This window comes from Lepidochelys olivacea (assembly GCF_965140295.1).
Source record: "Lepidochelys olivacea isolate rLepOli2 genome assembly, chromosome: 2".
NCBI lineage: Eukaryota > Metazoa > Chordata > Testudines > Cheloniidae > Lepidochelys > Lepidochelys olivacea.
Genome location: NC_140412.1, coordinates 240,424,196 through 240,450,061, shown reverse-complemented (window position 1 = coordinate 240,450,061; position 25,866 = coordinate 240,424,196). Strand labels below are relative to the sequence as shown.

Below are 25,866 nucleotides of genomic sequence, written 5' to 3'. Positions count from 1 at the left end.
AACATCAATTAATAATTGTTCTTCTTCGAGTAGTATTTCCATGGCTGCTCCCATGGTGTGCTTCCATCCCTGTGTTCCTGATCGGAGAACTTCGGTAGCAGTATCTGCTAGGCCCGCACATGCGCTGTGTCTCCTCGAAAAAGGCAATCGCTGTCAGAGACTAGCGCTCCCAAGTGCATTTGCTGCCTTGGGGAAGGCCACATTCAACAAAAGTGTGGTCTTTGCCAGCAGTTCAGGCCCCAGTCTTGTAAGGATAGGGAGATGAGGCAGAAGATCATCTTCACAGAGACCGCGCTCTGACCCTCTCTGAACCTGTGTCACTGGTCACCTGGCAGACGTGAGTCTTCCCCACAGCCGTCAACATCTAAAAGCAGTAAGTTGAAGAAACAAGCCACTGATGCCTCTCACAAATCATAGAAAAAGAGAGCGGGAAGTCCCCACGGTGAGTCCCAAGATAGCCGTAGGCATTCTCCAGCACACATACTGAGACCCCCCCCCCCCCCCCCAGTCCGGTACCCAGGGCTTGAAGAAATCCTCAGCAGCAGATACCATTGAAAAGACCTACGGACCCAATAGGCATGGGCACCAAGTCAATGGTACCAACGGACAAAGACAGGACTAAACACTTCTCTAAGAAGGCACCAATATGTGATCCCATGTCAATACCACCCTTGACGCCTCACCCAGCACTGGAGCGACCTGTGCAGACAAGGTCCCCACCCCCCGACACCAGGACAATGTGTACTGGTGGAATCCTGCCACTCCAGAGACCCCACCTCTCAGTACCAAAACCTCTGCAATGAGCCTTTACCAAGCATGGGAAGTATCCCTGCTGCCATGCCATGCCCCTCTGCTCTCTAGTGAGGGTTCATACAGTGAGTCAGATGATGTAGTGTTACTCCTCCTAAGCTCCATATGGTGGTTATTACCAACAGAGCCCAAGGATACACCTGCAGATGACCCCACCACCACTACTTTGGTACTGCCACCCCTGGGCACCATCCCCAGGCTCTAAGCCACCACCACTCCCATGGCCATATTGGCGCACTGCCAGCAAGCCTCGGGCTTTGAGCTCACCTCAAGGCACATCCCCTTGACCGCAGCATCCAAAGCTTCAGAACCGCCTCGAAACATAGAGGAAAAAGAAGCTGGTACTGAGGAGGCAGTGACACCAAGGACCATATCCTCCCCCACTCCAGACGAAGCTGTCATGCCTCCTCCACGGTCTTTGGCAGATGACTTCCATCTCTTCCGGGAGCGGGGAGGGTGAAGAGGGTGGGAGACACCCATCAATGGTATTTGGAGGGTATCCTTCACTTCCTCCATCAACTTCATGACATCCTCCACTCTTTGTTCTCTTTGAAAATCACCTTCCCAATTAATGTAGCCATTTTAGATCCAGCAAAGACAGTGTGGCAAACCCCAACATCAGTGGAACCAACCTGCAAGTGGGCAGACAAAAAATACTATATCCCCACCAAAGTATTTGAATTCCTGTTATCCCACCTGCCACCCGATGCCATCAACTTACATGGCCAACACTAGTCAAGGGCTACTCCCTATGATAGGGATTGGAAGCGCCTTGATCTTTTGGGTACAAAAGCATACTCTTTAGCTGCTCTACAATTCCATATTGACAATTATCAGGGCCTCATGGCAAAATATGATTTTATAAATTACTCAAAACTGAATGACTTTTATTGGAAAAAAAATGCCAGAAGCACATCATAACTCATTTAATGCCATTATCTAGAAGGGTCAACTAATGGCAAAGACATCACTGCAGTCTTCCCTCGAAGCAGGCAACACAGTGTCTAGGTCCATCTCCATGGCTGTGGTGATGTGACTAGCATCAGAGCTCTGTTTGTTGGGCTTCCCGAAAGAGGTACAGTCCACAGTCAAGGACCTCCATTTGAGGGCATGAAGCCTTTCACCAAGAAGACTGATGCCTCTCTTCCCTAAACACAAACCATCTGGCCTTCAGTCTTCATTATTAGGTCACTCTTCGCGATTTACACAACTGACCGTTGTTCCACACCCATTTGACTACTGATTGGTGGTGGTCTGCAGTGCCTGGGAACACACAACATCGGACTGATGGTTCCTAAAGATCATTTGAACCGGGTACTCCATCCATTTTACTTCACTACCCCCTCCACAACACCCTTCCCCATCCCTCTTCAGGGATCCTTCTCGCAAGAGTTTACTATGACTAGAAATAGATCGCCTACTGCAGTTAGGAGCCATAGAACCAGTACCTAAACATCTACCAGGCAAAGAGTTCTACATTAGTTATTTCCTAATACCTAACCAGAAGGGAAGTTGGGGGGACCCATCCTAGATCTCAGATCTCTCAACAAGTTTCTCAAGCCTCAAAAATTCAAGATAGTCACCTTATCAACGATCATTCCAACATTAGAACAGGGAGACTGATTTTTGGCTCTTGATCTCCAGGACACCCGTTTTCATATCTCAGTCTTACTGGCTCACAGACAATTTCTCAGATTCACTCTAGGACACAACCACTACCAATATGGAGTGCTCCTCTTTGGGTTATCATCAGCCCAAAAAGTATTTTTCAAGGTTCTCTCAGTGGTGGCCGCTCATTTATATTCTCAAGGGATAATGATCTACCCTTACCTGGATGATTGCCTCCTCAAAGCCTGATCTCTCCAAGAGGCTCACCAAGTCACTGACGCTACCATATACTTGTTTAAGGAACTGGATCTACAGATCGACTCCTAGAAGTCAACTCACTCCAGTGCAATGCCTGGAATTCATAGGGGCCGACTTTGATTCATTACAGGCCAAAGCTGCCTTATCTCAATACAGGTTCCTATCCTAAATCACTCTCATAGACGCCATTCAAAATAGCCCACAAATATCAGCCAGGCTTTTCCTCCAACTCTTGTGGCATATGACAGAGGGCAGAGCAGTAATACCACATGTCAGGCTTCACATGCAGTACCTCCAACTGTGGTTCAGCTCGGTTTACAGATGAAACAAGGACAGGCTAGACAAATCCCAGTCAGCACCCACCAGGATCAAAAACTCCTTAGTCTGTTGGCTGGAACGTTTGCAAAGGAGTCCTCTTCTCACAAGCAACACTGTTATTGATCTTCACCACCAGTTCATTGCTCATAAGGTGGGGCATGCATGTAAATGGCCTCACGACACAAGGCAAATGCTCACCCGTGGAGATATCCCTTCACATCAATCTTCTCAAGTTAAGAGTGGTCAGGAACGCCTGTGCCCATTTACTCCCGCTGATCACAGGATCACACACAACTATCCAAACAGACAATATAGCCTATATGTACTACATCAATCGGTAGGGGTGAGCCAGGTTGCCCTTCTTATGTGCAGAAGAGATGAGGCCATGGAATTGGTGGATCTCCCACAATGTTACGCTGTTTGCAGTTTACCTTCTGGGCACACAAAACTCGATAGTGGACAGTCTCAGTCACAAATTCCCACACAACCATGAGTGGAAAGTACACCCAACAGTCCACAGACGTTTTTGCAACTCACCTAAATAAGAAATGTCCACATTACTGCTCCAAAGTGGGGATCGGACAACGTTCTTTGGGTGATGTTTTCCTCCTCCTCTGGGAAAAGGACCTTCACTATACCTTTCATCCTTTTCCCCTACTGTTCAAGGTCCTACTGAAAATAAAAAGGGACAGAGCTCACATCATTTTGATTGCTCCTACTTAGCGGAGACTGACCTGGTACCCTTATGTGGCACAGCTCCCAACATGCTTGCTGTTCCCTCTCCCAGCCATCCTGCACCTCCTCTCACAGAACAGAGGACGTACACTACATCCAAACTTGCGGAGTCTGTGCCTCAAGGCATGGCTCCTGCTTGGTTCCAACACCTAGAAAGCTCCTGTTCAAGGGAGGCATAAGAGGTAATATTACACAGTAGGAAGTCCTCGACACTGTGTACTTACCTGCAGAAATGGTCCAGATTTCAGATTTGGTGCATGTCCCAATGAATCTCCCCAACCTCCATGTCTCTTCCGCATATCCTAGACTATGCTTTGACCCTAAAACAGTTGGGACAATCTCTAAGCTCTCTTTGGATTCACCTAGCAGCTATAACAGCTTTACATCAACCTGTAGAAAGATACTCAGTGCGGTCACACGCAACTATGAAAAGGTTCCCCAAGGGTACAGTAAATCTCTTCCCTCAACCTCGAATTCCTACCCCCACATGGGACCTAAATCTGGTACTGAAAGGATTGATTAGACCTCCCTTTCAGCCCATGACCACCTGATTGTTGATGCACATCCTGATAGCAATTACTTCAACCAGGAGAATTGGAGAGAGAGCAGCTCTGATGGCGCATCTCCCCCTTTCCTCCCCACACACACACGGTATTTTTTCTAGACAAGGTTACTCTCAGGCCACATACAAAATTAATCCCTAAGATAACCTCTTCATTTCACATGAATCAATTGATTCACCTTCCAATCTTCTACCCAAGTCTCACCAAGACAACAGGGAGGCTATATTACATACCCTAGATGTCAAAAGAACCCTTGCCTTCTACCTGGACAAGACAGAGGCCTTCAGAAAGCTCCCTAGGCCTTTTCTCTCCATTATGGAAAGATCCAAGGGCTCAGCAATATCAGCTCAAAGGCTTTCTAAGTGGATCTCGAATTCTATCAGACAGAATTATCAAGTTCACAACATAACCCTCCAGACTCTCTTCGTACATGCTCCACAAGGTCAATCTCTTCTTCCACTACCTTCTTCAAGAATGTCCCTATCTCAGAGATCTGTAAAGTGGTGACATGGGTGTCAGTCCTCCTTTTCACAGAACAGTATACGATCACTGGGGACTCTGCCTCTGATGCTGTCTTAGGCTCCATAGTGCTGTCATCTGTGACTGACCAGACTCCGAAGTCCCAGCCCTGCAGAAGGGATACTGCTCAGAAGTCACCTACAGTGGAGCATCGATAGGGACACTACTCGAAGAAGTTATTCATCTTGTGCAGTAAAGATGGTTCTTCGAGATGTGCGTCCCTGTGGGTGCTTCACAACCCTTCTTTCTCCCCTCTACTTCAGAGTTCTTGTCTATGACTCTGTGGTAGAAAAGGAACAGTGCAGGGCTAGCTCGTGCGCGCTGCCTAGCCTCGTGGCACAGCACAAGGAGAGACAGCGCATGTGCAGGCCTAACACACACTGCTACCAAAGTTCCCCAATCAGCAGTGCAGGGATGCAGACACACCTACAGTGGAGCACCCACAGGGGAACACATTTTGAAGAACCGTCGTTACTGCACAAAAGGAGTAACTTCTTGTGAAATACTTTTCTGATAACTTTCCAGCAAACGGCAAAATTACATTTAAAAAATCTGTTCAATCTAACCTGAAGTTTTCTGCATTGTTAGGTTACTGCAATAGGGAACTAGATGAAGTGTCTTCTGTTGTTGCTGATTAAAATACTGTAATTTGATATGAGAAATTAAAAAAAATCAACCTTCAGTTTTGTTATAGTCTATTGTTTCAAGATCTGCATATTTGATGAGAATGCAGTTGCTTTGGTGTGCTTTAAGTGGGTATTAAAAACTATGGGCCTTGCCTGATAGGGAATTTTATTATGGATCCCTTTCTTCATGCACATATGCACAAGTCACTTTTTCAGCTGAAAGGTTTTTTCAGCTTCTTTATGAACAAAATACAGAAAAGGAGATTATGAAAGTGTTGCCTGCTGTATCTTTTTTCACTTGTGTAAGCCTCTCTCTTCCTCCCCCCAAAAATGCTCGCTCTTACTCACTTCTAGATGTTACAAAAATCAGTTTTGAGAAACATATTTAATCAAATATTTTTAAAAAGCTTTCAGGATAAGATCCATAATTATCAATTCATCTATGTCCAGATATGCATCATAATATGGGACAGTTACCAAGAATGAGTGGACACAAGAAGAATAAGGTACAAGCAGCAGTTCCAGTCATTGATTTCAGGTGCAGCTCATAGTTGTTAACTGATATCAGAAGTTTGCTCAATATCTTTACATAATATAGATTGAAGTGGCTAATACACCCTATTATAGAGTCTGAAATTGAAACTATAGTTTGGGGATACTTAGGCAAAAGCCTCTGTTTTTTCATAACAGTAATAAAGGGCAATTTTTTTTAAAAGCATCATTGCAAAATTATGTGTAATGGTGAAGTGATGCTATTAAGCTAAGACAAACTTAATTTCATTATTAGCTAGTGATAATTATTACAGTAACTGTTGATTGGATTAGTCCCTGCTCACTTGCTGATACATAGAATTGATCTGCTTCTCCTATGGAACATCTGAGGGAGAGTTAATATTATTTTGAAGTCTCAACACACCAGTAATGAAAGATTGAAAAGACAGGAGCTTGCAGAATTATTAATCCGTAAATTTACTGCAGACTTGATCATCCTTTGAGCAGCAACAATAGTTTAATCTTCACTATTGTATTTTAATAAATTAATGCCAGATATAGTATTTGCTCCACGCATTGTTGTCTCTTGACTTCAGTCTCAATCTTTGCAAAATGTTAAAATAATTGGGTCCACAGAGAGGTGTAAGCTTGGCACAAATAAGGCTACCTTTTTTCCCCAAGCCAATAATCAGTGCAAACGGATTTGCGATAATAGTTCCAACTATTACATAAAATCCTAACCTATGGGATGACACAATACTTGAAAGAAAACAATTAAGAAAAATAAAATGAAATTACTTCTTAAAGTATTAATGAACACCTCATTGACTGTAGTTAATATGAACCATTTTCTAAACTGCACTCAGTCTTAAATTTCCCTTTTCATTTGAATTTTGTACTTCTGAAGTGAAATTATGTAATAAATACATTAGTTCGTAATATTTCTTTATATGCCTGGCTTTAAATGGTTTGATAATTAAGCTTAATCTGAATGAAATTGCAAGGTTTGATTAACTACTTCCTTTCAGGAGTCTGAACTGATGTTCTCTGTGTTAGAAGGTACAGCCATCTTATTTGAGAAGCTTTGTTCTTTTAACAAAAGGCGCCAAGAATAAATTCAGTTAGGGTCATAGTGGCTTAATTTAATAATATTATGGTAATAAGTACCATAATTAGTTTCAGATTCTTCTTCCTTCCCAAAGGACAAGGTTTTGAGTTTTGATGCCTACTTAAGGCATGAGAATGACAGCAAAATTAATGTCATAACCTTTACAGCCTGTTTATGGTTTTCTGTGTAGTACCCTAAAGGATTTTTTGGAATAGTGTAACTACTAAAGTAACCACTTAGTATGGACAAGAAAAAATTAGGTTAATTGGGTTCACCTGATATTCAGATGTTAGGGAGTCTGTCAAGACACCCATTTCATACTTGGAAAAGGAGTTGCTGGTATTTTTTTTCATTAAATTATCTTTGAAATACACTCTACTCCTTGGGACTACTTCCTCTTAAAGACTAATTTATGGTAGTTTAGGATTTTTTCAGTTTGTTTAATCTAGTTTCTTTTTCAGTTATGAAATCAATTTGTGTTTTCATTTTTGTGGAAACTACAAAGCAACACCCATTGATGGAACATGTTCTGTGACACTGATGTACATTTTTCTTCTAGTAGAGTCTTTTCAGAGATTGCTGACTCCAGTTTGGTAGAACTATTAATGATAGATTTCTTCTTTCTTTCTGTAACCAGTCAATAATAAGCTTACAGTGGAGCCATCCTTAGTGCTTGAGGCCCAGATCTTGATTCTTTTTATTTAATGTTATTTTTTTAAAGATGAGGAAAATAGAGTCAAGACTGTATCAAATTTTAAAAGCTTCAGCAATGGTATTGCCCTTTATTACATGGTGGTGATAAAACTTAATGATGCAGAAAAATGTTCTGTTCTGTGTTTGAAGAGAAGCAGAATGGTGGACTAATATGAGGATGAAGAAATACTTTCTAGTCCATAAGTAACCGAGGAGGATGTCGGACAAAATCTACTAGGGATAAACATTTTTATGTCAGCAAGCCCAGATAACTTGCTCCCAAGAGTCCTCAAAGAGTTGGCTGGCGAGATCTCTGGCCTGCTGATGTACATTTTTAATAAATCTTGGAATACTGGAGAAAGTGTAGTAGACTGGAAGAGTGCTAATGTGCCAATATTCAGAAAGGGCAAGTGGGATGACCTGGCTTGACATCAGTTCTGGACAAGATAATGGAAAAAGCTGATACAAGAATCAGTTGACAAAGAATTAGAGGATACGAGCATAATCAATGCCAGTCAAGATGGCTTAATGGAAAATAGGCCTTGTGAAACAAACCTATTTTAATTCTTTGAGACTACAAGTTTGGTTGATAAAGGTAACTGTATGTAGGTGATATACTTAGACTTTTGTAGGGCATTTGACTTACTACCACATGATAGTTTTATTAAGAAGTTAGCACAATATACAATATTAATGAGAGTACATGTTAAATGCACTAGGAATTGGCTAACTAAAAGATTTCAAAAAGTAGTCAGTGGGAAATCATCATCTAGTAATGAGTTTCTAGTGTGGCTCCACAGGAACTGGTACCAGGCCTGATGCTATTCAACTTTTTCATCCATGAGCTGGAAGTAAATGTAAAATCACTGCTGATAAAATTTATGTATGATGCAATTAAATGAAGAGGACATGGCAGCCATACAAGGAACCATGGAATGTTTGGTGAAGTGAGCCCATTCAAAGAAAATGTGTTTTAATTTGGCCAGATGCAAAATTATACATCTAGGGACAAGCAATGCAGGTTATACCTACATCCTGGAAAGCAGCAACTCTGAAAAGGATTTAGGGGTTATAGTGGGCAAACAACATGAGCTCACAGTGCAATACTGTGGCAAAACGTCTAATGTGAGCCTTGGATATATAAACAGGAGAGTAGTCAGTAGGAGTAGGGAAGTGATTTTACCTGTGTATATGGCATTGGTGAGACTGATATTGGAGTAGTGAGTCCAGTGCTAGTTTCCACATGTTAAGAAAAGATGTTGAAAAATTGGAGATGCAGAAAAGAGCCACAAAAATGTTTTCAGGACTAGAGAAAATCCATTAGTGTGAGAGACTTAAAGTGTAATTTGTATTGGTTAAGTCTCTTCATACATACAACTGAGTTAACATTCATGCTCTTAAGGTTTTTAATTTAGTAAAATACAAAGTGCATTATCAGTGAATAATAATGGTAAAGCAAAACCCAGAATAAAAAAGACTAAGCATTACAATAACCCTTAGAATATATCAAGAATGAAAAATTTTGTTGTTTTAATCTTATAAAGTACTTACAGCTTTTTGTGCCAAAGCCTCTAAAAAATTACCTATTGGTTACATTATAGTAAAGGCATGTATTCAAGACTTACATTGAGTAAGTGTCTCAGTATCTGTCCCTAAATATTTCAAATCAATCCAAGTATGTCTGTGAAACATTTTGATACTGAACAGCTCTTTGCACCCTGGTGGTGCTTTCAATGGTGTAGATTAAAAATTCTCAGATCTCTTTCTCTCATTGTAGGGCAATACTTGGTTTGCAAGAGCTCTTTAACCGCTAAATGGACAGAACTCTGCTTCAATAAAGATGTTGATAAATTGGAGAGTGGGTTCAGAGAAGAGCCACAAGAATGATTATAAGAGTAGAATAACACTATCTATAGTGATAAGCTAAATAGATTGAACTCTTTTAGTCTAAGAAAAAGAAGGTTAAGGGGTGACTTAATTACATTCTATATGTACCTACATGCAGAATAATATTTAATAATGGACTCTTCAGTTTAACAGAGAAAGGTATAACCTGATCGAATGTCTGTCTGGAAGTTGAAGCTAGATAAATTCAGATAGAAAATAAGGTATAATTTTTTGACAGTAAGGGTAATTAACCATTGGAACAATTTACAAAGAGTCACAGTGCATTGACCATCACTGACCATTTTTAAGTCAAGATTGGATATTTTTCTAAAAATTATGCTAGGAGTTATTTTGGGGAAGTTCTGTGGAAGGGGTGGGCAAATTATGGCCCGTGGACTGCATCCAGCCCTTGAGCTCCCACCGGGGAGCAGGGTCAGGGGCTTGCCCCGCTCTGCGCGGCTCCCAAAAGTAGTGGCATGTGTATCCCATCACACCCCCCCCTCCGGCTCCTACACGTAGGGGCAGCCAAGGGGCTCCGCATGTTGTCCCCACCCCAAGTGCCGCCCCTGCAGCTCCTATTGTCCGGGAACTGCAGCCAGTGGGAGCTGCAGGGGCGGCACCTGCGGACAAGGCAGTGCGCAGAGCCGCCTGGCTGCACGTCCACATAGGAGCCAGAGGGGTGACATGCTGCTGCTTCTGGGAGCTGCTTGAGGTAAGCTCTGCCCAGAGCCTGCACCCCAGCCTGGAGCACCCTCCTGCACCACCACCCCCTCATCCCTAGAGCCTGTACCCCCAGCTGGAGCCCTCACCCCCACACCCCATGAACAGTCATGGCCCGCCATACAATTTCCATACCCAAAAAGTTTGCCCACCCTTGTTCTATGGCCTGTGTTACACAGGAGGTCAGACTTGATGATCACAATGGTCCCCTCTGCACTTGAATCTCTGAAACACGATAGCTTTTTCAGTGGTAGAAGGTTGTGGTTTGACCCAATAAACATTCACTGTCAGTCTTCTAGGAATAATTAAAAAGTGATCCTAATGAAACTAAGCTTAATTGGAATTTAACTGTAGATTATCGATTAGCACTGAAAAGAATATTATGTGGCAGAGTTCTAACCGTTTAGAGGCTAGAAAACTCTTGCAAACCAAATACTTTTTCTACACTTACCCAATGTACATATTGAATACATGCCTTTACTATAACTAAGGTTAAGATTCTGTCATGGGTATTTTTAGTAAAAGTCAGGGACAAGTCGCGAGCAATAAACAAAAATTCATGAACACCCCCGATCTGTCTCTGGCTTTTACTAAAAATACCCAGAGGGAGGGAGAGGGCAAATAGTCAGAGCGCTGCCAGGGGCTTGGAGCTGCTCCAGTCCCGCTGCTGCTCCTGTGGCACGGGCTGGCCGCTGCTGCTCTGGTAGCCCCAGGGAGGCTGACCCAACCGCAGCCGCTGCTCAACGGGCCATTGACCACTGCTCCAGCAGCCCTGAGACTGGCCACTAGCCGCTGCTCCGGCAGCACCTACGTTGACCACCACCAGCTGCTCCAAGCCCAGGGATTCTGAGCCAAACCCAGCCGTTGCTCTAGTGGCCCTGGGGCTGACAGCTGCTCCGGGGCTGACAGCTGCTCCAGCCCTGCCCCAGAAGAAATCCCAGAGGTCCCAGAAAGTTATGGAATTTGTGGCCTCCATAACAGAATCATATCCTTAACTATAATGTAACTAACAGGTTACCATCAGGCAATACTGATAGTGATTGGTCCCACGGTGAATCTCAGGTACCTCCTGTGGACCAGCTGGATGGTGATATGGAAGTATGTGTCCTGGAAGTTGAGAATCATGAACAAGTCTTGAGCCTGCAGACATGGAATGATAGAGGCAAGCATTACCATCCTGAACATGAGACAGTATTTGCTCAGTCTCCTCATCTTTAGGATAAGACAAAAACCACCCTTCTTCTTCAGGATACAGAAATATTGGGAGGAGAAACCTCTTCCCTTGTACTTCTGAGGTATCTCCTCTATGGCTCTTAGGCAAAGCCATTCTTGTCAGATGCAGAGTTTGCCAAGCCCATTTGCAAGCCTCATCAGCAAAGTGCTGATCCTTCAGACCACCATCAAATGTGGTCAGAGCGCAGTTGTCAGTAACGTGTGACATTGTCTGTTTTTGGCCAGAGCTGCATGTGCAATCCTCTCTTTGGCCTCAGGTGTGAAGGCTAGTTGCACATTGACCCCTAGCAGCTTAAAAATCAGTTCAGAAGGGTCCATGAGATGTGTGGCAAATCAAAGCTGGGTGCATGCATGGTTGGATCAGTTATAAGAGACTGGTTTCTGATGTCAGCTGCAGACCATTCTTCACACCACTTCAACGTTGCAGAGAAATCTGGGCTGGGCAAGTGGGCCACTGTGATGGGATCCCCCCGGAGTGCAGCCTGGAACAGTGGGACCACTGTGCCCCCTTAACTATCTCCAGCCTGGGCTGTGTCTCACAATTCCCTGCTAGTGACCAGCAGCAAACCCCTCTAGGAGCTGTGATCGCTCAGCACAACAGCATGTGGAGCCCCACACCCAGCTATATTGCATGCATGCTTCCAGAGCCACTGATGAATCTCACAGAGAAAGGCACCAGAGCCAAATCCCTCCCAGCACTGTACCTCAGGAATATACTGTCTTGCACTGATCAAGATGGGCAGTGCAAATTTATTAATTGGTTCACCGCTTCAACAATGGAAAGAAGACATACACCAGTCTTTGCAAAACCTGAGCAGATTTGCCCCATACTTCACACAAACTCACTGGTAAAGATAAACAGTTAAACAAATTTATTGACTATAAAAGTAGATTTTAAGTGATATTAAGTGATAGGCAAAAAGTCAGAGTTAGGTACCAAAAGAAATGAAATATAAGCACGCAGTCTAAACACTCAACCCTATTAGACTGGGCAACATCTAGATTAAGTGGTTTTCTCACCCCACTGGATATTGTAGTCCTACGTATACAGGTTTGTTCCTTAAACCTGGGCCAATCTCCTCTGTTGGAATCTTGTCGTCTTCTCAGTGTCTTCGTTGCTTGCAGCATAGGTGGGAGCAGGAAAAGGGCCCCGTATGTGTCCACTCTGTCTGTTTTATACCCTCAGTCCATGTGCTTGGAAAACACAAGTCCAGGCATGTCTGGGGGCATTGCTGAGTCTCAAGGCAAGGTTGAGCAATTCCTGTGGTGTGGCCTCATGCAGGTGAGTCATTGAATTGTAGGTCCCTTGCTGGACAATGGTTGTTGGTGGGTTGTTTGAAACCCCACCTGGGTGTTGGTTACTTTCCTTGCTGTTGCCCCTCTGGAGCTAATATCTGGTTGATTCCTCAATTTACAGCATGTTTTAGTGACAACCATATAACACAATTCTCATAACTTCATATGCAGTAATGATATACATATATAGATAGAGAAATGACTTTCAGCAGATCATAACCTTTCCCCTGATACCTTACAAGGCATGCTTTATGGGTAAGATCATGACTATATACAAATGAGAAATATGGGGTTTCCAGGATGCTCCCCCAGGTATAGACTGTCACAGCCACAATAGGTACACTTTTGGGTGGTCAAAGTGATCTGTGTTTAGTGGTAGGCTCGGGTTTGCGCTGATCTTCTCAATATTCTGGCTGTAGCAACCTCACAACAAGTGTGTGAAGGAATGATGTTGCTTAACATAGAAAGTGATGGTACTGGTGTGGGCTGATCTGTCCCATTTATAATGAGGTTGGGTGAGTGTAGTTGTGTGTCAGCCAACTTGATGCGTGATAAATGGAGCACAGTATTCTCCTGCAGAATAATAGACGACATCAGAGGAGAGACTGATCAGAGAATTTGAGCATTTGCTGCCCATTAAATGCTGGCAAATTTGCTTGGGAGGTTGTTACACAATCTCACCTGAGCCTCAGTTTTTCTCTGGTGGTTAAGATATGTGAGAGATCTATCTAGGGTTATTCGGAGATAGACTGGGTGTGATTTGTGTTTCAAGTGATGTCCATTGAGAAAGATACTCAGTTCTTGGACTGCTCTGGTGTTAAGATGGAACACACTCAAAACTGTCTTGGTTACACTTAGTTGTAAATGCTATCAATTACAGTATTCAGACATTTTAGTCAAGTCAGCATTTAGGGTGTCTTCAAGTTCTGGGGTTGACCGTGCTTGAATGCTTAAGCAAATGTCATCTGCGTACGTGAACTTACAGTACTGGGTAAGTGGGAATTTGTTAGTGTATAGATTGAAAAGTGTCAGTGCCAGCAGAGAGCCTTGGGGGCACATCATTGTTTTCTCTCTTTTGTGTGCTAACGGTCTCCCAAGTGCACTTGGAAACATCTGTTGCAGAGGAGAAGGAGGTCAACAACGTTGACTACCCACGCTAGGAGTGCTCCTGACAATTTGACTAAGAGCCACTTTGTATTTTACTAAATTAAAAACCTTAAGAGCATGAATGCGAACTTGGTTCTATGTATGAAGACTTAACCAATACAAATGCACTTTGAAAATAAAATTGAAGACTGAATATATGCATAACCACAGAGTTTGATGTCGCTGGGGGAGTTGGATAGCTCAGAGGATGAGTAGGGTAACAAGATTCAAAGCTTTTTACACTTACTGTAGGCCACAGGAAGTTAATAACCAAAAGTGACCAGCATCTAAGCAGGATTCGCATACTGTTAAGTGTTTATCCTTCAGGATAAACATATGGCATCATAACTTGTTGGCATTTTTGTGATGCAGTTACATTTGCATTGTAATGCAATATCACCATTGTATGACAGTGAGTTGGTTGGAGTTGGCGGATGTGATCGCAGAGCCATTGGCCATTATCTTTGAAAACTCATGGCGATCGCGGGAAGTCCCGGAGGTCTGGAAAAAGGCTAATGTAGTGCCCATCTTTAAAAAAGGGAAGGAGGAGGATCCTGGGAACTACAGGCCAGTCAGCCTCACCTCAGTCCCTGGAAAAATCTTGGAGCAGGTCCTCAAGGAATCAATTCTGAAGCACTTAGAGGGGAGGAAAGTGATCAGGAACAGTCAGCATGGATTCACCAAGGGCAAGTTATGCCTGACTAATCTAATTTTCTTGTATGATGAGATAACTGGTTCTGTGGTTGAAGGGAAAGCAGTGAACGTGTTGTTCCTTGACTTTAGCAAAGCTTTTGACACTGTCTCCCACAGTATTCTTGCCAGCAAGTAAAGAAGTATGGGCTGGATGAATGAACTATAAGGTGGATAGAAAGCTGGCTAGATTGTCGGGCTCAACGGGTAGTGATCAATGGCTCCATGTCTAGTTGGCAGCCTGTATCAAGTGGAGGGTCCCGAGGGTTGGTCCTTGGGCCGGTTTTGTTCAATATCTTCATAAATGATCCGGAGGATGGTGTGGATTGCATCCTGAGCAAATTTGCAGATGACACTAAACTGGGAGGAGAGGTAGATACGCTGGAGGGTAGGGATAGGATACAGAGGGACCTAGACAAATTGGAGGATTGGGCCAAAAGAAATCTGATGAGGTTCAACCAGGACAAGTGCACTTAGGACAGAAGAATCCAATGCACCGCTACAGACTAGGGACCGAATGGCTAGGCAGCAGTTCTGCAGTAAAGGACCTAGGGGTTACAGTGGACGAGAAGCTGGATATGAGCTGGATATGTGCCCTTGTTGCCAAGAAGGCTCACAGCATTTTGGGCTGTATAAGTAGGGGCATTGCCAGCAGATCGAGGGACGTGATCCTTCCCCTCTATTCGACATTGGTGAGGCCTCATCTGGAGTACTGTGTCCAGTTTTGGGCCCCACACTTCACGAAGGATGTGGAAAAACTGGAAAACGTCCAGCGAAGGGCAACAAAAATGATTAGGGGACTGGAACACATGACTTATGAGGAGAGGCTGAGGGAACTGGGGATGTTTAGTCTATGGAAGAGAAGAATGAGGGGGGATTTGATAGCTGCTTTCAACTACCTGAAAGGGGGTTCCAAAGAGGATGGATCTAGACTATTCTCAGTGGTAGCAGATGACAGAACAAGGAGTAATGGTCTCAAGTTGCAGTGGGGGAGGTTTAGGTTGGATATTAGGAAAAACTTTTTCATTAGGAGGGTGGTGAAACACTGGAATGCGTTACCTAGGGAGTTGGTGGAATCTCCTTCCTTAGAAGTTTTTAAGGTCAGGCTTGACAAAGCCCTCGCTGGGATGATTTAGTTGGGTGTTGGTCCTGCTTTGAGCAGTGGGTTGGACTAGATGACCTGCTGAGGTCCCTTCCAACCCTGATATTCTATGATTCTATGAAAACTTTTCAGTAGAGTCCCATCAGAAACTTGGACAGTCACACATAAATCAGGACTGGGGTCAACACTCTTGAGTACTGTTCAGTGGCCTTATGCAAATTTTTAACGGTATCTCTGCCTAATACACGGGTGTTTACATGCTATATAAGTATTAAGTATAATACTACACTTGGCACCCTTGTTGAAAGTCTCACTAGAGAAGTAAGTGACTAAATGGGCCATAACAACTGAACTATCATTTCTAGAGGTAGCTCCTGCAGGTCAAGATTGGGGCATAATGACTGGGAAATGTAAGGAAGCTCTCACTGTTGTTACTGTTATACAGAGGACATCAGCTTCCAGAGTTGTTACTCTGGCACTTCTTGCAAGCACCAAATTAAGTTAAAATAGCAATCTCTCCATTTAAAATATTAACAGAAAAATAAGCAGTAAAAGTAATGTATAAATCATATTATATTAGTTCTTTAGAGCCTGGTCCAAAGTCTTCTGAAAAAATGGAATGCTTTCAATTTGCTTCGATGGGCTTTGGGTCACGCCCTTAATGTATACTGTGGTATGATTTACTGATGATTTATTTTGCTTTGTATAGCTACTTCTTTATGTAGATGCGTAGTGCTTTGATTCCTTAAGCCTTGAAATTTTTGGAAAATTACTAGCAAGAAAAATCACAGTGAGGCTTTTTTGTTACATTCTGGAACACAGTGTCAGCTTCATTGGCATTAAAGATAGTTGTGCTTAAAGTGGCAGCTGGTTTTTACAGTGTTTACAAAATGCTTTCATAGCTCTCAAGATGCAAGGTATCCTGTGAAAGCTCATTCATGTATCTACTTACCTGTACAAGTAGTTAGGTTTGGTAAGATGAAGGGTATGGAGAAAAAATAACTTGACTTTTACATTCAGAACTAAATAGCCTGCATTTTGGGTAATTCTGTTGACCCTTGCATTTATAAACAAGAATTTAAGAAAGATAGACAAGTGGTCCTCCTAAAAACAAATAACTTTTTGTAAATCTGTTCGTAATCTTATATTTGAGTGGGTTGTACTGATGCTTTTTTTTTTTTTTAAAGAATCTGAGAAATGGCATCAAGAATTTTAAATACCTGTATTTGTTTCTCCTCTTAAGGAAAGTTACTGTGACTGTCAGAGGGCACAATGCAGAACCCTTTAAATCTTTCTGAAGGTACAGTATACGTTCTAAACAAGTTTATGAGAAACTATAGTTTTGTGATTTGGAATGTGGTGGAAAATTAGTAGAACTACACTAAAATGAGCTCAGATTTAGATTATTTCTACCTTTATTTTGTGCATATGTACTAGAATCATGATTACAACTGGAATAGTTCGGATTTTTTTGTTATTGAAGAGAAATGGTAGATGTACTTTATATACATTCACTATCCATGATGGAAAATGGAAGCTAATAACTGCTTGTTCACAAGGCTGAATACTGTACTTTCCTGTACTATGAAAATAATTCTGATCTTTTGTTCTACATTATTTGAAGATTATTACACTTATTACAATATTTTTTTTTTGAACTTTTATAGTGGAATTTGGAAAGAAAAAATTTACAAAATCTTCTCCACACTATTAACTAGTATAGTAATTTTAAAGTTACTAGACATAACTAGTACAAACAAGAAAATGTAAACTTGTATTCAAGTATGTTGAGATCAATGCTTGGTGTTACTGTGTGTGCCTATTGTTGCACTTAGGAGGAACAGTCCCTGTATTTATTTTGTTGTATTTCTACTTTGTCCCTTCAAAAGTCTTTTCTTGTCAATTTGTATTTTAGTAGGGCTAAAAAATGTGTCCATTTTGTCTCCCCCAATATTGGTAGGTATATTATATGTGCTGTAATGCATCTTCACTATACTGAGAATTTTGAATGCATTTTCATCTTAAACGTCAGTTCCTTTTCTATGTAAATATGGTCATAAAACTAACATTTAAAGATTGTTTTTAACTTGTGAATTTCATTCTTGTTAACAGTAGTATTAAAACCTGAGAGAAGTGTCGTAGGCCGTAAAAATCTGCAATGATTTAGATGGGACTTGTTAAATATTCGTTGTACTGTTCATGCTAATTTTTAAAAAAATATTTTTCTTACTTAACTGGAAGTCTAGAGCTCTTACTGTCATGTTTGTATTTTGACATTTTTAAAAGAGTGAATATTTTATGCAATGCTGTAAAAGTTGTGAAGAAGCCATTATGATTTGTCCTGTAAATTCCTCTTCGTTGGCACATCCTAGGCCTGATGGAACTATTATTCCTTTGGAGATATATTTTATTGTTGAATAAATCCATCTCTTTTGCATGTGCTCTTGGTCCTTAAACTGTCTTTGCTATATTTTTTAAAAATAATAAAAAGTGATTTCCAATATGCTCAAATCCATATAGTGTTTTATATTAAATACATTTTTGAGTAATAGGAAAAAAAGGTAAACTGGTGAAGCTGCTATTTTTTTAATACATGGAAACTGCAGAACCATTTTTTAAAATTGTTTTTAAAAGAAAAATTCATCCCAGGCTTATGGTGTGTGCCATGTTTCAGCCCAGAGTGAATTATAACAGCCTAGGTATAAAACTCGGAAATGAAGGATTATGGTGGAAATGCTGACTGGACTCTGACTAAAGTTACATCAGTGTGAAACTGTAATATTCTAAAAATTGATTAGTCTTGGTGTGACACATTGTATTTTGCCATCAAAAGCATTTTGTCCTTTTTAGTCAAATATCAGATTTGTTTCTTAAACACGCTGTTGCACTGTGAGAATTCTATGATTACATTAACAGTTCATAATGATTTATGTGCAATGATAAGCAGATACATTTATTTTGAATAAGTGGTGAGAAAACAAATGATATTGGAAGTGGAACCTCTCACTCAATTACACACACAATATACTATTGTTTTATCAGCCTATAAATCTACTCATTGAAAGTGCCCATTATTTTTCAACTGTAGAAAGTCACAGCCGTAACTGTTAGCACAAGTTCCTTGACTGACTACTGAAACCCCTCACTCCTACGTTTGTTATATAATACCAGTATTACTACTGTCATTTGATACGTATTCCTGCCGGGCACATATATACTAGTCAGGAAAACACTCTTTTATGAACAGAACTTTTCAAAGAGAGTTTGCTCATGTGACAAAGGAATTGTCTTTGTGGTAAATATTTAAACTTTCGAGGAAAAAATCTAAATCTAGCATACTGAAACATCATAGGCTAGTAAATTGTTAAACCATAATATATTTTGATCTTACATTATGCACAGAATTTCACTTGCAAGCGTATTATTTGTCCCCTTAACTTTGGAAACTGAGATTTTTCTAATGCTTAATAGCCATGCAAATTACCATTGTGGATTATCAGCCTGTTGGAGGGCTAACAAATCTTCAGATGGGAAATATGTGATTTATAAATCTTGTCCTCAAACAAGGCTAATATGAACTGGTCTTACAACATGAAACAGGTCAGAAAAACATATGTTTTTCTATTATTTTTATAATATACCATGAATAAAATCTTTCTAATGGTAAACTGGAATCACAGGTTTCCTGCTGGGCATGGCCTTATCAATTCATTCATGTTAAAAAAATAATTTATACAATTTAGTTCCGTGTATATCAATGACAGTACAGTCATTTGGCGCTTGAAGCTCTCAAATTTCAATTAACCATGTACATGTATTTCATAGCACTTTCTCAGAACCCCCACTGCCTTTATATCATTAGTATAAATGCAGGTGCAAATAGCATTTATGTACTTTGAGAGAAAGCAGTTGGAGATGTTTCACTGTGGGACACATCACTTGCAGATTGTGTACATCTGTTCAAATAATGTATCCAAGCCCAGTGACATGAATGCAAGGATAAAAACATCTGCCCTTGAGACCACTTGCCATATAACAGATGCTTACATCTTTATTTATGCAGATGGCTTGTGTGATGAGCTGAGCAATGATGAAAGCAGGAAAGTTTGACAAAGATTTCTTGAGTGTTGGTCAGACAGCTCTATTTTGTTTTCAAATATCTACCACAAATAAGAATAGAAATCCATATAAACATACTAATGCTTTTCATAAAACAAAGCACATTGTTTTTCACATTAAGTGTATTGGCACAAAAACCATAAACACTACAAAAATGTCCCACTTCAGCACTATAATTCCAGTTTATTTAAAAATGATGCAAAATAGATTACTTTTACTTTTAATAGGCAAGTTTGACTGTCATGCTTTAAAATATTCATATATGCACTCAAAGTTATGCAAAATATATTGATTTTGGAAAAGTTTCAAATATGCAAAGATCGAATATTAACAAACATTTTGAAAGAGATAAATTAATTAAAATAATGTTTGAAAGTAATGTATGATTTGTCATAAATTGTTCAAGGTAGATCATATTTCTCACTAAAAACACAGCATTACAAAGTTACTAGACTTGTAGTTTAGAATTTCACTTGTTTCTGGCATATTGTAGGATCGTCCGCTTGCACTGCTGTACTTAGTTGAGATGGCACATTGATTATAAACCCATTCTTTTCATTAATGAGCATTGGTCTGGACTTCATTGCTGAGCTAGGACTGCCCATTTCACACCAACAAAGGGAGCTTAAATAGGAGCTTTATTTTAGTTCAGACTCCCCCTGCTGGACTGCTGCAGCATAGTATTCTGACCACAGTTCAGTTGCTTTGTCTGAGAGAGATCAGCTTCAAACTCACTGCTGTCCAAAACAATGTGCTGGGAGTGAGAGAATATGCTGTCACAAACTGTTGGGTACTCAAAATAAATAAATGTTTGACCTCTCTGCTTAGGGCAGCTTGACAAGGCTGCCTGCTGACTCTGCATTCCTACTGGTTCCTGTAGATTTAGCTAGATCTTATATGTTGTATGGTAAATTAGCACTTATCGCCACAGTATGTATGCATCTTCCTCAAAGTGTATCCTAGAGCAGCCACAGCCTGTTGGTCTGGCAACTTCCACTGGTCTACCAATGTCAGCAAACCTTCCAAATAGGTGGAATCATGTAGGAAGAGGTAAACATGGAGATGCTGTAGTCTGATTTCTTTTCTACTGGGTCCTTCAGTACATGTGCCAGAGAGACCCAGCCAAGTTCACATTCAACAGAAAGTGGGAACTTTCATATGTTCTGAAAACTTCAGATTTCTCTTAACCAGAACCACAATCATTCCAGAGAGATTTTAATTCTAATATATGGCGCAGATGCTCTGAAGGTCTTTGGAAAGGAAAATGACATGCCTATATAGAATACAGTGAAGCTTCTTTGAACTTTATTTGTTTGTGTCACAGCCAAATTGGCTATAGGTGTCAGTGTCTTGTATAATCTCAGCCAGAACTATATGTTTTTACTGTAAATAAATTGCTCATCATAAAAGAAGAAAGGGGAAGGGAATAGATCAAAGAGAAGTATAAAAATCCTAGATGCAGTTACCACATTCAGAAGTTAAATCACCTAGGCCATGTTCAGTGGAAATGAGTTTATTTACAAAAATCCTAAGAAAAGGTTCTCCCCCAAATCATCCAGATTTAGCAGTCTGTTTTGGAGTCTAGTCCTTCCATCAGGGATGATGAACCACTGTACAAGAACAACAGGAAAATTACCAACATTTTTCAGGCCAAGTCTCAACAGTCAGTCTTACAGCTCTCTTGTTTATCTGGAACCAGAAAGCATTTTTCCAGGTTTGCAATATGGAAGTCAACACACACTTTTTCAGCAACTCAAATAACACCATACAATGTATATTTGCTGCTGCAGGAGGCTTTAAGCCTAACTGGTAAATTAAACATTTTCTGTTCTCCTCTGAACTGGTTCCAATTTAGACAGAAGGGTTTTAAATGTCATATAAAAGGATGTACTTCATAAAATGTCAAGATATTTTCCCAATTGTCTTCATTCTATTGTCTATTCCAGTGCTTCTGTGATAAAAATATATTTTGGAGTTAAGAGACCTTATCCCCCTACTACACTTGAAGTATCATCTGTGTGTATTTTGGGGGGTCTTTTTAGTCAATACAAAGACAAAAAATTTTATCCTCAGCTTATTTTAAAGGGAAGCAAGATTCAGCACAGAAAACATTCCATGACTTATTCATGAAACGGTGCCACTTGACCTTTTCTTGCTCCACAGTTTTCAAGAATTCTACCTTAATTTATCCCTCAGACCTGGTCACTATCATTTCCTGCAGTTCAGGGGGAGCATTGTCTATTAATTACCACATTATTCAGTATATCTTCTACTTCCAGAATGTTGTCCAAGTTGATGTTACCTTGATCGTCCTTTTTTTTTTTTTTTTTTTTTTTACATCTGCTTCACAAGGAATGAACTGCTAGTTGGGGTCTTATCCCTCTTGGAACTCATTTTAAGAAATCTCAACTGGCAGCTCTTCCAGAAGAGAAAATTTTAACATTCAGTTTCAACCTTTTCTTTCAAATGTTCTGCTCAATAGCCATCTTCCAGTGTGTCTCGTTCACATTCATGTTGGTGCCATGCTTGTATGAATTCCATGGGCAGTGCTGCATCTCCATTCATTAAGTTAGTTCTTCTGAACAATTAGAACTTTTGATAGTCCCTCCAAAGCAGTTTTGCTATTGAAGCTTTACTTCACGAGTCCCCAGGGATCACCTTCTGCGTCGTGTGACAACTGAACAGAAGCAAGAGGACTCAAGATAAAAAAAATTGAATTGTAATGCTATCACAATCATTCCCTTCCTGCACAGTTGGGGCCCATGTATTGAAACAGCATATTCTCAGGGTAAGACTAACTTTAAGGTTGGCAGAGGGATGTGGAAGCTGAGCTATATATCTTTGATAATGTGTCCACCAAACAGTTTCTCCCTCAGGTACACTGTTCGTTTTTAAACAGGAAAATGCCAATATTTTTCCTATGATATCAGTATTTCTGGATGTGGAAGATAGACACCAGCTCCAGTTCATGATTTGAATTGAACATTTCTAGTTTTCTCCTGGCTCTCTTATCGTCAGAGTGGTATGAAAAATAAGGGCAGAATAGCTGTATGTCAGTGGTACCCAAACTGGGGTTCGCAGAATGTTACAGGGGGTTCATCAGAAAAATTTCACTAATGGCGGCCAGAGGAACCCGGGCATTGGAGGCAGCAGGTGGGACCCAGTTGCAGGGTAGACAGCCCAAGTCCCAGGGAAAGCGGGGCCGGGCAGTTTGGGCTGGCAGCCCGAGCCCTCCCATGAGTGGAGGAGCCAGCAGCCTGAATCCCAGTGCGCCGTGCAGGGCTGGTAGCCCGAGCCCCAGGGAGAGCGGGGCCGGGCAGTTTGGGCTGGCAGCCCGAGCCCTCCCCCCTCCCTTGAGTGGAGGAGCCAGCAGCCTGAATCCCAGTGCACTGTGCGGGGCTGGTAGCCCGAGCCCCAGGGAGATCGGGGCTGGGCAGTTGGAGCTGGCAGCCCGAGCCCCGGCGGTCAGCGGGACCTGCAGCCCAAGCTCAATTGACCAGGGTGGTCAACAGGGTCCAGTAGCAGGAGCCCTGCGGAGTGCGGAAGAAATTTAAACTTCAGTCCCTGGAAATATTCATTTTTAGGAGGGGGTTCACAAGATTTCACAATTTTGTGAAAGGGGTTTTGGGGCTGTTAAAGTTTGGCAACCACTGCTGTATGTTGATATCTTATTGGTCATACAGACTGATTTCCCAAGCTGATACAGATGACAATGATATTAATAATTAGGCATTTTGTATCTTGCACTCTCGCATGGTTTTCAGCAGTTGATTTGAAGGCATTTAAATTTCGTCTAAAACTTCTCAATTATTTTAACCATTAGAGATTGAAATTAATAGTTTAGAGTGTGAGAGGCGGAGCCTTCAACAAAAGGGAACTCTTTCTTTTTATATCTCAAAATTGTCTATGACCAAATGATACAAGAGGATTTGGGGCCTTATACCTTTTCTTTAATCCACTGCAAATGGTTGTTTAAAAACCCAACCTCAAATTTCTAGATTTGGGCTTCTGGGTAAATAATCAAGATACCAGGCAAGAGAAACGTCTACTAAAACTCCCAGTGATACTTTTACCTGGTTCTATAGGCCCTCTACTTTTTGAACTTCTATTAGAAAAATAAGTTAATTTTTCTATAGTTTATCATAACGTAACATCGCTGTCCGAACGCTTTCCCTGTACATAAGAATGGTTTTGGTAAAATTAAGTTTGTACAAGTTACAGCTTTCTTTTTTATTACTCGTGTTATCTATAATGTTATCAGCATTTCTACTAAGTTTATGTAATTTTCAGCTTTGGAAATCTTCAGTGGGGCTTAGGACTGTTGTTGTAATCCGGTAGGGATGGGGAGGAAATCCACTCTGCTGTCCCCTCACTCCAAAAGTACATTCCACGTTCTTTCTGTTGCTGTGACATGAGTAGCACTCTCCCAGCAATGAAGTCCAGGCAATGGATCCCTCCATTCTTAGAAGCAAAGGTATTTTAGAGAAGGAACTAATTTTTCTTGTCAGGGACTCCAGACTTCTCTATACAGTAGCTCAAAGATAGCTTTTTTTTAAGATGACCAAATTTTACTCTAATTCATTTGCCTATTTTATATATGTATAAAATGTGTTGTTTTAAAATTTTGATTTGCTAATATGTGGTGCAATATTTTAATGTTCATTTTTTTATGCCAGACCCCCAAAATGTTCATCCAAACTGTTGGCAATTAATAAGTCCCCCAAGATGTAGCACTTAATGTATTTTTAAAAGATTTGAGTTTGAACAATACACAGATATGAATTTTCAGATCAAATACAAAGCATTTAGACATTTAAAATCTAGTGCGAGGCTTTGTTTCTCCGAGGGACACAGTCAGAATGATGGCTTGGGTTCATTATTTTTGATTATAACAATATGACAGAAAGATCTTATGAATGTTTATCCACACTTGATGTGTTAACTTTTGGCAAAAGATTCTGTCCTTGGCCAGTCTTTCTCTGATAGCAAAGCTCTGGAGATTGTGGGGGCTGGATAACTTGGGATTGTCAGAAGGAGTCTTTGCCTGGAGAAAGAAACTGCAAATAGGGAACAGAATCCATTGGGCACTCTCTAATAAAAGAGGAAGGTAACAAGAAAGGCAGGGTTGGCCTTAATTGAGAATTCACCTTTTTTATACTTTTCATGTGTAAATTAACTTGGGCATGAATTTTGTGGCTCATGTAATATGCTGAGATCTGCTTGGCATGCAAGGAGGCTATATGTCATGGAAAAGGAACTGGGTTGGACAGGAAATAGGAGAAACTTGCCCAAAGTACTCAAGTGGTGCTGGACGATACTATGAGTTACCCCTCCAAAGTGACTTCCATAAATTGATTATGCCAAAAATAGATTTAATTTATTCCCAACCTAAACATTTCCATAAAAATAGTTAAGGTTGAAAGTGTGTTTCAATGGAGTCCAGTTACTACATAAAAAATACATTTTCTTTGCAACGTTCTACCCATTAAGAAGAAAGGTATGGAAATGAATACTTAGGGGATCCAGGAAGTTTGCCACTGTCACCTCATTCCTTGTAAGTCACTATCACTCCACTCCTTTATGGGGGGGGGGGGAAAAAAAGCTACCTCATTAAGATTTAAACTGGGGGCAGCCCTTGCTATTCTCAGTGGTAAAAATATTGAGCAGCTTAAAAATACCTCAGCCTGGAGAGCACCTTGATGCTTAAATCAGAGATAATGTGTAACTCTAAAAGGACTTTCATTTTGACTTGTAGAATTCTAACAAATTATTTAAAGCTTGTTCCCTCTATGACCCTGAGTGTGTGCTGTTTTCTGTACATATGTGTACTTCTGCACCCTGGAGATTCTGTGCTAATGACACATCTTTGTTCTTTATCCCTGTATTATAACAATAGTTTAAATGTTGTGCTCAGTTTATTTTTCAAACCTTTGTTGAATTACA

The 25,866-nt window shown here is 40.9% G+C and overlaps 1 protein-coding gene across 1 annotated transcript in view; it reads left to right on the top strand.

Moving 5' to 3' along the window:
- Window positions 1-25,866, top strand: part of ZNF438 (zinc finger protein 438) — a 99,288-nt gene that overhangs the window by 52,439 nt on the left and 20,983 nt on the right. The window contains exon 5 of the mRNA XM_084618853.1: window positions 17,048-17,104. Coding sequence (XP_084474979.1) covers window positions 17,077-17,104 — 28 coding nt within the window. The 5' untranslated portion in view covers window positions 17,048-17,076. The remainder of the gene's footprint in view (window positions 1-17,047; window positions 17,105-25,866) is intronic.